The sequence below is a fragment of the Alosa sapidissima genome, chromosome 12 (assembly GCF_018492685.1).
Source record: "Alosa sapidissima isolate fAloSap1 chromosome 12, fAloSap1.pri, whole genome shotgun sequence".
Taxonomy (NCBI): Eukaryota; Metazoa; Chordata; class Actinopteri; order Clupeiformes; family Clupeidae; genus Alosa; species Alosa sapidissima.
In genome coordinates, this window is record NC_055968.1 from 38,154,346 (window position 1) to 38,166,901 (window position 12,556).

General features: G+C 42.5%; 1 protein-coding gene and 1 long non-coding RNA gene across 7 annotated transcripts in view; one reads left to right on the top strand and one right to left on the bottom strand.

The window, feature by feature from the left end:
- Positions 1 to 12,556, bottom strand: part of rubcn (rubicon autophagy regulator) — a 63,223-nt gene that overhangs the window by 49,331 nt on the left and 1,336 nt on the right. For all 6 annotated transcript variants that reach the window (XR_006035316.1, XM_042111752.1, XM_042111750.1 and 3 more), the window contains exons 2-6: positions 11,268 to 11,421; positions 6,834 to 6,917; positions 3,159 to 3,318; positions 2,755 to 2,861; positions 1,941 to 2,133 (exon numbers count right to left, since the gene is read on the bottom strand). Coding sequence is in view for 5 of the 6 variants with exons in the window: in XM_042111752.1 (XP_041967686.1) it covers positions 1,941 to 2,133; positions 2,755 to 2,861; positions 3,159 to 3,318; positions 6,834 to 6,917; positions 11,268 to 11,421 (698 nt within the window). In the remaining variant the exon portion in view is untranslated. The remainder of the gene's footprint in view (positions 1 to 1,940; positions 2,134 to 2,754; positions 2,862 to 3,158; positions 3,319 to 6,833; positions 6,918 to 11,267; positions 11,422 to 12,556) is intronic.
- LOC121724873 overlaps positions 1 to 12,556 on the top strand; it is a 23,972-nt gene continuing 11,416 nt past the window's right edge. The window contains exons 1-2 of the long non-coding RNA XR_006035319.1: positions 1 to 11; positions 5,431 to 5,438. This is a non-coding gene — a long non-coding RNA (uncharacterized LOC121724873). The remainder of the gene's footprint in view (positions 12 to 5,430; positions 5,439 to 12,556) is intronic.

A 12,556-nucleotide genomic window follows, 5' to 3' on the forward strand; every position in this document is an offset into this window, starting at 1 on the left:
CAACACACATTGTGAAACACTTTACACACTAATAAACATGTGATTTGTTTGACATTGGTGGTAATGGATTTCCAAATGTATGGACAAGCTACATTTTACAGTTTATGTGTGTAATCAGCTGATCTTAGATATGATGCCTTTTAGTATATGTAATTGGAAGCAAACAAAGGTAGCCTAGAAATGATAGTTTACAAGAGTGGCTTTAAAGTAAGTATGGCGTGTTTAAACTTAAGATTCACAGAAATTAATTGCATTTGCTGCTCATTTTATTCATACATGTATAGCTCGTCAATTTCTTTAGTCTGATTGGGTTTTGTCGAGGGTTAACAACGTCAATGTTTCCAGTAGTTTGCATGTAAATCATATTAGAGAAATTTTAATGTCTGATATATCGAGGGTCTCGTTTTAACCTCAAGACATGTCAGTAGGTTGTGCCAATACCGATTCACTGGCGAATGTTGTCAGGTCATATGTTTCTTCTAGGGCTGTCAAGCGATGAAAAAAAAAATGTATTTAATTACATACTCTGTGATTAATTAATCTAAATTAATTGTATGCATCAATTTCTGCTAGGAACATATTTTAAAAACTTTCGGAAGATGAGTGAATCAATGAAGAGCCAAACCAACATTATAGACTTACAATTTTCCCTTTGATGTCAGATTTTTAGCATGATAAATGCAAATGACTAAAGTTTCCACTCAATGTCAATGACATGCAATTGTGTGGTATACCTATTAGTCCGTTTTTGGTCATTCAAACATGTAGGTTTTTATTCACATAATTACTAGGCTGTTGCCCTTTTCTATCGAGTGGGTGGCAGTCCAGGATAAGAAATAGCACAGCCATATATAGTTTGACAGGCTAAAAGTTGGCAATTTAGTATACTGCAACAAATGTTTTCTTTGTTCAAATTAAAAAAACGGTAGGTAACACAGTGCATCGATGTTTGGTGGCTAGCTGTAGTTCTGTATTGCAAGGATTGACAGGACGTTTGCAATGTAATACTGCAACAAATGTTTCCTTTGTTTAAATTACAAAAACGGTATCCTGGTTTTGTTTACCACGCTTGGAGTTTAGTGCTGGGCTGGTGGGTGCCTATTTTCTAACCTTTCTCACGGCACATCAAGGCAACGCAAATCAAATTTACACTGGAGCTCCAAGAGGTTTCGTACACGCAGCCTTAAATTTACAACACTGTTTACAGCTCTTCGAGTCACGGTAAAATGTATTGTTTTGTACATAGCTAATTTAGATACACTTATGGTGTGGGTGCTTGCGTTTCTTTAGGAATCCGCCGTCTTGGTTTGTATAGAAATGAATATTAAGTGACACATACACGTAAGAGGTTGGAGATATGGGACGGTTGATAATAGGTGACGTTCCTTAGACAGTACATCGATGTTTGGTGGCTAGCTGGCTAGTTTTGTATTTTCAAGGATTGACAGGCTAGAAGTTTGCAATTTAATACTGCAACAAATGATTTATATGTTTATATAAAAAAAACGGTAGGTAGGACACAGTAGGCCTATCGATGTTTAGCGGCTTGCTGGCTAGTTCAATATTTCAAAGACACTGCGCTCCTTCCTGCACGTTGGGTCCTTCAACAGAAAACAATAAACTCAGGTGAATTATCGAACAGCAAACAACATTCTGACCAATTAAATTCTCGAAGTGCAACGGCTAATAGACCAATCAGAATGTATTTTGTGACGCATCATGCAGATCTGGTAACCCATGCAGATCAGGTACCCACACTAGCGTACGTAATGTCAGTGTAGCATGTGCATGCTAGCGTAGGTAATGTCAGTGTAGCATGTGCATGCTAGTATAGGTAATGTCAGTGTAGCATGTACATGCGAGCGTAGGTAATGTCAGTGCTGATCCTCCTATGTACATGCTAGCGTAGGTAATGTCAGTGTAGCAGAGCAGCGGCTAACCTGAGATGCTCTCGGCCAGACCCAGGGGCGTGACGACCGACGCCTCCCTCAGGGAGCACTGGGACGTGGTCATGCGGCGCGACAGCCCGTTCTGGGCCTCTGGCGTCCTCCAGGCTCCCATGGCCCCCGGAAGCAGACACAAGCTCTGGCTCTTCAGTAGGCCCAGCGAGGAGGGTTCCTTCAGATGGGAGAGCTGCCGCACACAAGGAGTTATTAGTGATAGACAGCACACAGCACACGAGGAGGGGATTTATTAGTGATAGACAAGACACAGCACACAAGGAGGGGAGTTATTAGTGATAGACAAGACACAGAGATAGACATTTACTAGGTCATTCACTAGGTCTAGAAATGAATTGGTACCGTCATGCAGCAGGACAGGACGAGTGACGGGGTGAGTGACGGGGTGAGTGAGAGTAAGGGCTGAGCTACACCAGGCGCGTAACTGAAGCGTTCCGTTCGCGTTGTGTCTGCTGCAACAATTATCTTCCATTATAATCAATGGAAGTAGCTACACCAGACGTGACAGTGGGAGAAAAAAATAGACCATTCATCTAAAATGGATTTTACGCATCGCGAATGTAATGCTTCAGTTGCGCGCCTGGTGTAGCTCATACCTGAGAGGGCGAGTGAGAGAGTGAGTGACAGGGCGAGTGACAGTGAGAGGGTGAGTGACAGTGAGAGGGTGAGTGAGAGGCAGGGTGAGTGAGAGGGTGAGTGAACGGGTGAGTGAGAGGGTGAGTGACAGTGAGAGGGTGAGTGAGAAGGCAAGTAACAAGGTGAGTGACAGGGCGAGTGAGAGCAGAGCACATACTCTGACGGTGTCGATGAGAGCCAGTAGTCGCGGGTCATTCTGCTCCACGGCCTCCAAGCACTGGAACATTGCAGAGACGTGGGGTTCGCTCAGCACAAACGCCTCATCTGGATCAAGAAACGATAACAACTCGCTAACAACCTAGTATGCTTAGAGGGGACAACAGATACAAGTCTGACCCATGGCAAGTTTGTTTACAGCACAAGAGTGCCCCAACCTGCATTTACTGACTTTCTGCCTGTATCCTATGACTTGATATAAACCACAGAAATAACTCTGCTGGCTTTGATAAGCGCAAACTACTAACAGGGCCATCATGAGAGAGATATCTTTACAAACAAACGACAGAGAGAGTCTTCTTGACAGACACATGAATGAGAGAGAGGTATTGCAATGTGTTTTACCGTTGTAATATTTGCGGGTGTTGTTGTGGTGTTTGAGCAGGGGCTTGAGTTGGGCAGAGAGCAGGTGGCCCTGCAGGCTGTGTAGGAGCCAGCGCTCTGCCTTGTAGCTCTCACCCTGGGCCTGCACGCCACTGCTCAGCACTGGCTCCAGCTGGCTGAACTGCAAAAACAGCGAATAGAGTTAAGCTGGAGCATATTTCACAGTTGCTTACTTTAAAATGGACATTGTCCCCAATTAAAATTACTACAGTCTTCCTTCAGCCCTTTATATAATGACTGACTGGGAGAGTGGTTAAAAGAGTAAGTTAGTGAGAGCTGGCTGATAGTGGTTAAAGAGAAACTATGCAGTTTTGGCAATTTCTTTGCGGTTTTCTTGCTTTTTGCTCGCAGGTTTCTCAGCAGAGCTCCTCCTACAGCTTCAGAGTGTATGATTTACGCCACTCCTCAATCTGTCAGTCTGCCGTTACCTCATTCCATGTTCCTCCGACAACGGTTTACTCACTTTCGGCTTCTTTTCACTGGCTCTGCCATAAGGCAAGGCAATTTTATTTATATAGCACATTTCATACCAATGGCAACCCAAAGTGCTTTTACACAATAAAATGAAGATAAGATAAAATAAATAAAAAACAAAATGTATTACATAATGGAGAGTTTGAAGGAGTGTTAGGTAACAATGTAGAATAGAGAAAAACAGATGAGGCAGATGAAGCAAAAAAGATGACCTAAGAAAAGGCAACAGAAAATAGATGGGTCTTGATACTGGTTTTAAAGGTATCAATTAAGGGTGCAGTTCTAATTGAGATGGGAAGCTGGTTCCACAGCTGAGTATAGGGATGTAACGATTACCGGTATAATGGTAAACCGCGATAAAAATGTTGGCGATAATAATTACCGTTTTCATTTCAAACATCATGATTATCACTGTTGATTACCGCGGTGTGGAAACCGTGTGTTTAATCCTTCCCAGCTTCATCCGAGCCTGCTTTTGACATACAGTAGGCCTGGTACAATGGAACAAAACTGGTACCCTACTGATTCTGTTGTCTAATTGATGGTTTTAACTACGATTCGGATTAGGCTACACCTGATTTTCAAAGGCGGAACTTTTTCACCACAAAATGTGCACTGTATCATGTAGCCACTCTTTTTATGTTTGTGTCCACATTAAATCCATTCCACTCACGTTATCAGGAGAATACAGTAGCCTAAAGTTTTATTTTGAACGCTTACTTCAGTCTCACTCATTGCATCCAAATAACAGAAATAGCAAACTCCAAGTTATGGTTAGGGTAATTTAAGCTATAAGCACATAGCCAAACATGGAAGAAAAAAGTGAACGGGACATTTTTTGAAACTATTTCAGCTTGTGTAGGCCTATCAGTGCTTTCTGAACATATTGAACACACTTTTAGAAATACCGTGATAATACCGAAAACCGTGATAATTTAACCTCACGGTTATAGTGACCAACATTTTCATACCGTTACATCCCTAGCTGAGTAGCACAAAAACTAAAGGTGGCTTCACTGCTTTTGGTTCTGACAGTTGGCTTTGATAAAAGCAGTTTGTCTTGGGATCTAAGGGGTCTAGAGGGGGTGTGATATTGGAGGAGGTCTACAAGATAAGTGGGCCCCCTGCCATTTAGTGATTTAAAAACAAGGAGCAGTACTTTAAAATCTATTCTTTGACTGACTGGGAGCCAGTGTAAAGTTCTGAGTAGGGGTGTGATGTGGTCTGACCTCCTGGCTTTCATAAGGACCCTTGCAGCTGCATTCTGGATCAGCTGGAGCTGCCTGATGTTTTTCTTTGGTAGGCCAGTAAGGAGACCATTACAGTAGTCAAGCTTGCTAGATACAAAGGCATGAATGAGTTTCTCCAGATCTGATTTTGTCATGAGACTTCTTCATTTTGAGTGATAAAAGGCCGATTTAGAGACTGACTTGATATGGTTGTTAAATGTGAGATCACTGTCAATTTGGACACCAAGGTTTTTTACAGTGGCCTTAACCTAGAATCCCTTATTAGAAAGTGATGTTAGTTCAAGCCTATACTTTTTGCTACCAAATACTATCACTTCAGTTTTCTCCTTGTTTAGCTGGAGAAAATCCTGACACATCCATATGTTGATATCTGCAAGACATTGTAATAGAGCTTGCAGTAGGCTTGAGTCATTGCGTGACAGAGATAAATAGATTTGTGTGTCGTCTGCATAACTATGGTAAGAAATCTGGTACTTTTGAATAATCTGTCCAAGTGGAAGCATGTACAGATTAAAAAGTAAAGGGGCCCAGGATGGACCCCTGGGGGACACCACATGTTAGTGGAGTGGGTGAAGAGGACCAGCTACCAATGGTTACAGTGAAACTCCTATCTTCAAGGTAGGATTTAAGCCAGTTTAAAACTGTGCCTGATAGCCCAACCCAGTGTTCCAGTCTATGGAGAAGAATGGCATGGTCCACTGTGTCAAATGCTGCGCTTAGGTCCAGTAAGACTAGCACTGATGCTGTTTGTGAGTCTGTGTTAATTTTTTTCTGTGAAGAAAGAGACAAAGTCATTACATGTTTTTGCTGAATGCAGATCGAGGGGGAGTTGACATGGAGGAGATGTTAGCTTTTCAACAGTAGAAAATAGCACCAGAGAGTTGTTAAGGTTATGATTGATAATATTTGAGAAGAACTGCCTAGCCCTGCAGATTGCATCATTATATACGGAGCTTCCCTCTAAAAGTGTCTATCTGGAGATTTGATTTTCGCCACTTCCTTTCAGACTTTCTACAATCCCTTTTAAGGAGTTTGATGGAGGGATTAGATAATCATGGTGCTCTGTTTTTATTCTCAAGTGTTTTATTGGAGCAATGTGATTCATAAGGTTTGTCATCCTTAAGTTGAAAGAATCAAACAGGGCATCTGCAGACCCAGTCGACTGTTCAGGAGAGCAGAGAGATGACTGAATGGATGAAGATAAAAGTGCCTGTTTAAAGAGAGTACTAGTATGATCATTGATGATGCGTTTCTTTTCAGTAATACTACTATTCTGTGGACCGTCAGGTGTTTCATAGAGTTCATGGACAGACAGTGTAAGCCTGTAAGGGCTGGTGGAGGTCAAGCTGTGCAGGAGGTCAGAGACAGCCAAAGGCAATAAAGTTCAAAAAATTAAAAGTTAACTGTCTGACTCGGCTGCGAGACGTTGGCCTGCCGTCCCAAAGTTGCACGGGTGATTTTTCAGCTCACAGGCGCTAGGGGGAAGCGAAACGGCCACCATTCAACCCAAAAAAGTCATATAACCATTTCACTGACTCTGAAGCTGTTCAGTTAAGGTAAATGAAGCTAAAAAAAAAAAAACTGCATAGTTCCCCTTTAAGAAAGTGAGTTAGTGAGAGCTGGCTGATAGTGGTTAAAAGAGTGAGTTAGTGAGAGCTGGCTGATAGTGTTTAAGTAGTGAGAGCTGGCTGATAGTGGTGAAAAGAGTGAGTTAGTGAGAGCTGGCTGATAGTGTTTAAGTAGTGAGAGCTGGCTGATAGTGGTGAAAAGAGTGAGTCAGTGAGAGCTGGCTGATACTGGTTAGGAGAGTGAGTTAGTGAGAGCTGGCTGATAGTGGTTAGGAGAGTGAGTTAGTGAGAGCTGGATGATAGTGGTTAGGAGAGTGAGTTAGTGAGAGCGAGTTGTACCGTACCTGTTCCACATGTGAGGCCAGGTGGGGGCTGATGTACCGAACACACCACACAAAACGCCAGTAGTCCTTCTGCTTGTTATACACCTGAAACACACAATAGCATAGATCAGACAACAACCAGAAACAGCCAAATGGACATTAATTAGAGCATTACTACCCTCTCCAATCAGAAACCCTCTCTCATCTGGACGCTAGTTGTGTGTCTGGGCAGCGTTTTCCCCACTGGACGCTAGTTGTGTGTCTGGGCAGGGTCTGGGCAGCGTTTTCCCCACTGGACGCTAGTTGTGTGCCTGGGCAGGGTCTGGGCAGCGTTTTCCCCACTGGACGCTAGTTGTGTGTCTGGGCAGGGTCTGGGCAGCGTTTTCCCCACTGGACGCTAGTTGTGTGTCTGGGCAGGGTCTGGGCAGCGTTTTCCCCACTGGACGCTAGTTGTGTGTCTGGGCAGGGTCTGGGCAGCGTTTTCCCCACTGGACGCTAGTTGTGTGCCTGGGCAGGGTCTGGGCAGCGTTTTCCCCACTGGACGCTAGTTGTGTGCCTGGGCAGCGTTTTCCCCACTTCCCTACTTCAGCAGTGGCGCACCTACAATTTGAGCGCCGCCACAAGAATCACATGATCAGTAGCCTAATTTTTTTTTTTTTTTTTTTTAAACAATAAAAACATGCAAGTGAACTGCAGGAACAGCTGCCGTTAGTTCCTCTCCAGGTTTGGTGTCAACAAATAATAGTAGGCTAACAGTCAGGGATTTCACAGGAAATCACGTTTGTTTGTGTTCATGTTTAAGTTTATTAGCAGATGCAATTTTGTGAAAAACCTACGTAGCCTACATTATATTTTAACCAAGGAACCTAATTAAAACACGCCAGCGAGGTAGCTCGCCCCTACCTTCAGTATTCCCAGATAAATTCCATGCAGGGTTTCTTTTTTATTTGTTCTATACAATCAATGCTCTCAAGCACTGTGTTGCTAACATACCTAGGCTGTGAAATTAAGGTCTAGCCTACTGTTGGGTTTAATGGAATTTGAGTAGTAGGCACGGGGCAGCCGTGGCCTACTGGTTAGCGCTTCAGATTTGTAACCGGAGGGTTGCCGGTTCGAACTCCGACCAGTAGGAATGGCTGAAGTGCCCTTGAGCAAGGCACCTAACCCCTCACTGCTCCCGGAGCACCGCTGTAGCAGGCAGCTCACTGCGCCGGGATTAGTGTGTGCTTCACCTCACTGTGTGTTCACTGTGTGCTGAGTGTGTTTCACAATTCACGGATTGGAATAAATGCGGATAGAGACCAAATTTCCCTCACGGGATCATAAGGATACAGTGGGGAGAATAAGTATTTGAACCCATGCTAAAGTTTACTAAAATGCTCATTGGGTTCAATGCAAATCAAACCAGCTAATAGGCTAACTGAAAAACACACCATGCCAATCTCTAGGTATGGTGAAGGGTATGTGATGATATGGGGCTATTTTAATTCCAAAGGCCAAGGGAACTTTATCAGGATGCATAGTATCCTGGATCCATGAAATAAGTGGCCTTTAAAAATAAAAAAATCTGCCTGCCTCTATGGGAATTTAACATAGGGGTCAAATACTTATTGCCCCGGTAATTTAAGGAAGAACATTTATTTATTTACGATACATTCTTCATTCACTAAGAAAATTGGTGTCCTTAACCCTTTGGGCGCCAGAGGTTTTTTTTCGAAACGTTCAATTTTGACATCTTCATTTCAAAAGGCTATATCTTAAAAGTGATAAGAGATAGAGACTTTCTGTAAATTAGAGAAATATTAAGGATGACCCAAAGTTTATGAAGGGATTAAATGTTTATATCTAATTTGCATATTATGACGTCACATGGTGGCAGCCATCTTGGATTATAGAATTTTCATGAAAAGTCGCATGTTTGAATGATAAAATGCACCACTTCTTTCCCCCCAAAATGTCCCTCACCTTCTGTATGCTATATTGCACAATACTGAATGCTCAGGTAAATACTAAGTAGTAAACAAACTGTGTAAATCATTACTAATAAATGGCAGAAACAAACCATGTAGCGGTAGGCTGGCCTTTTGCTGTAGAGATTTTCCATTTACTACATACAGTAGGCACTCTGATTCCATGTATGGGGCACATATATATTATTCAGATGACACACAAACACAAGTAGACAAGACCTGTTTAGTTCAAAAGCTCACTTGCCATGGCAAGGCACAGATCAGGAGTGAGATGACGAGACAAGACAAGAGACAATGTTAGTATTTGTTTTCTTTTTGTTGTTTTTGTTGATGTTTTTTTTGTTGTTTTTTTCTTAGCTGACAAAGACACACACATCACAAGGACATGAACACACAAAAAAGAACACATAGTGTATGTCCTAAATGGTCAGGGAAATAGATAGCAAATCAACAGTGTAAATCATTACTAATAAATGGCTGACAATTTTTTTTTTTTATGTAGAAGGCCTTTTGCTGTAGAGATAATGACTATCCATATCCATATCCATATCCTATCCATACAGGGCCGGCGTTGCCATCATCTTGTGATAGACTATGCATGGCCTAATGGCTCTCCTGCCCCGTGTCACCACCTCTGCTCCTGCTGCGAGCAACATAGCCAGATCTGCCTCGCGCTCGCGTCGAGTGGAGAGAATTTGCGCAGCTCGAACTAGGCCTACTGTCATTCTCATTGCGACTCCCCACACTGCCTCTACGTTCCCCCCTAACTGTTCTATGAGCACTTTGACCTCGTCTAACATACCCAGGTCAGAAGACAGAAGCTAGCGCTACATGGACATTAGGCTACCTCCAACCTCGTTCGTCACACCACTAACACCCTGCTAACTTCCCGATGAACACTACGACCCCGTGAAACATTATTCCCACCACTGACATTGGGCAAACAATTCAATGTTTGTGCTTGGTGTAAGCTAAACTCTCACTTTGTCCAGCTGCATCATTGCAAGGCAGGGACGCATCTGAAGCCCCACTAAACGAATCACCGTCATTTTCTAAAGGCAGATATTCCCCTTCAGAATCTGGTTCCGCGAATAGAAGACCCAACACTTCATTTCAGGTAAACTTTTTTGATGCCATTAGACGATAATCTAATGCAAATACTCGCTGACGTTGACAATATCGCTCTGATAAAGTGGCTCACACGCACACTAGCTCCGGTATTGCACGCACTGATTCAATGCGCTGTAGCTCAAAGGTTTTGTTTAAAGCATGCCCTTTTTTGGACTCGGGGATGACGTATGACATGTCTGCCATCTAGTGGAGTGGAGGTCGAACGAAATATGACACCCTATTTGACTAAATCGGCCGTTTTATTCAGTACCGCATCTTTGACAAAAGTCGACCGCGGCGCCTAGAGGGTTCACTGCAAAAACTGCTTATCTAACAAAATCTAACCAAGTGTTATTAATCTTATATCAAGATAAAAAAACTAGCTGGTATTGTTTTCAGTATAAAGAAACTTACCTAGCACTTTCTTGTGAAATCATTTGACTTAATTTAAAAAAAAAAAATTGACTTATTTTAAGACATCTCATCTTGAAAACAAGCAAATTTGTCTGCCAGTGCGTTAAGCAAATTTGTCCTGAAAACAAGCAAATTTGTCTGCCAGTGCGTTGAGCAAATTTGTCTTGATAAGACTCCTTAAAATAAGTTAAAGTCTTCTTAAATTAAGTCAAAATGATCTTTTGTGAGGGCGCTAGGCAAGTCTTTTCATACTAAAAACAATACCAAATAGATTTTTTAATCTTAATATAAGATCAATAACACTTGGTTAGAATTCATTTTTTGCAGTGTTAAAGGTTGGATTTTTACTATTTGTTTTAATTAAGGCATTAAGATCAATTTCTAACAGATGTTTTTATATTTTTTCTTTTTAGTCAACTTTAGCATGGGTTCAAATACTTATTCTCCCCACTGAATACTTTCTGTACTTATACTTTTTTTTCCAAATAACATGGAAAACATAATGAATTTCATTCACATATCCTTGCACAATGCACAAGTTCGCTTAAACAAAGTCCTTTTAGGCAAGTCCCTCCACTCGGCGGCCATATAGCAACACTTTTTGGGCACTCATCGGGCATCCTATTCAGCAGAAATGCACGTACACGAGGCTTCACGACACCAATCTTGCTCCAGCGGCAAACACATGATTGGGAAGATGTCTTCACAACACATGATTGGCTCAATGTATTCACATGTCAACGTTTTGCCGGGGAAGGGGTGGGATATGTGTAGACAACGGCGTTACAAACTAACCCCATGCATTTCTATGGAGGATTTTTTGAGTGCTGTGTCTCCTCATTAGAAAGTCTCTGGCTTAAAACTGTGAGACTCAAGAAAGCCTATTGTGTGTGCCTTCTCTTGGGCCCTGCCATTAATATGATTGGTCCCAGCGTAGGACTGTTGCTCTGGCTAAGCATACCTGTTCATTCTTCAGCCCATGACTCAGAATGCTGCTCATGTCTTTGTGCAGCCGCTGAAGACCTCCGTAGCGCGACCACACGTTGGGGTTGTTTGTGGACAGCAGCCCCTCCACTGTGGTCTTCAGGCTGGACAGCAGCTTCCAAAGCTCCCTCCTGGGAGAGGACAACACATGGAACATGAGGAACAGAACACACACCGAGACCGATCCAAGATTAGACCACGACTGACCCAGAGGAACACACACCGAGACCGACCCAGAGGAACACACACCGAGACTGACCCAAGATTAGACCAAGGCTGCAGTAGCTGGTACCTGTCTGGATTGAAATTTCCTTTCAGAGGATTAGCAGACGCATAGTGGGAAACAGAGATGTAGCCTATCTGGCATGTTGTATACAGGCCTTGTAGTTCTAACCTTTTAGGCTACATTTAATTGGAGAACAAGCATGTGACGATAATCCTGAAAAGTAGCTTGTCTGACAATTAAACTGCAAGCTCAGATCCAGGACTTCCTCCTTTTCTCTGGCATCAGCACTGAGCTCTGGAGTTTTGCGTTATTTTCAGAACAATCTCAGCCTACTATTCAAAACCACAAGAAAACATACATGTTCCCCTGCCTGAAGACAAAGTGGTTTGGGTAGGTTACGCAAACCACAAAAGCCTCATTTATTGCATTTTGGTAGGAAAAAGTTGATTTCATATCATTAACAAATGCCCCTGCTGATCAAATACAGACCGGCCAGTAAGGTAAGAACGCAGTCTTGTGTTGTTGACCTAAAAACAGATCATCTTTAAGCAGACCTGTTTGATGTGCCGAATGGGGCTTGAATAAGTAGCATCACATGCTTGCTCTCCAATTAAATGTAGCCTAAAAGGTTAGAACTACAAGGCCTGTATACAAAAGATTGCTGAAGGCATCTGTAACTTTCTTCCCTCAGATGTGCCCTCAGCAACTCTACATCCCCACAACCACCCATTTCCTAGTCCAGAGTGCTGACTACTGATACAAATGGTATTGACAATATCCACAAACATGCCAAGTCTTACTGTGAAAATAAACACTGCACTGGAGACGAAACACTAAAAGGAGAAAAACGATGCTTTTACTGCATACATTATTCAACCCATACAACTAAGACAATAACATAGGGTTTCCCATGAAACGACTGTCAGTTTGGTAGGAGACTGTTGGTTGGCCCATAACTACAACAAGAAAATACCATGAAACTGCTTTAATTTCTATTTCAAGCTAAACGCATCACTGTTTAAAAGTGACAAGACAAGACA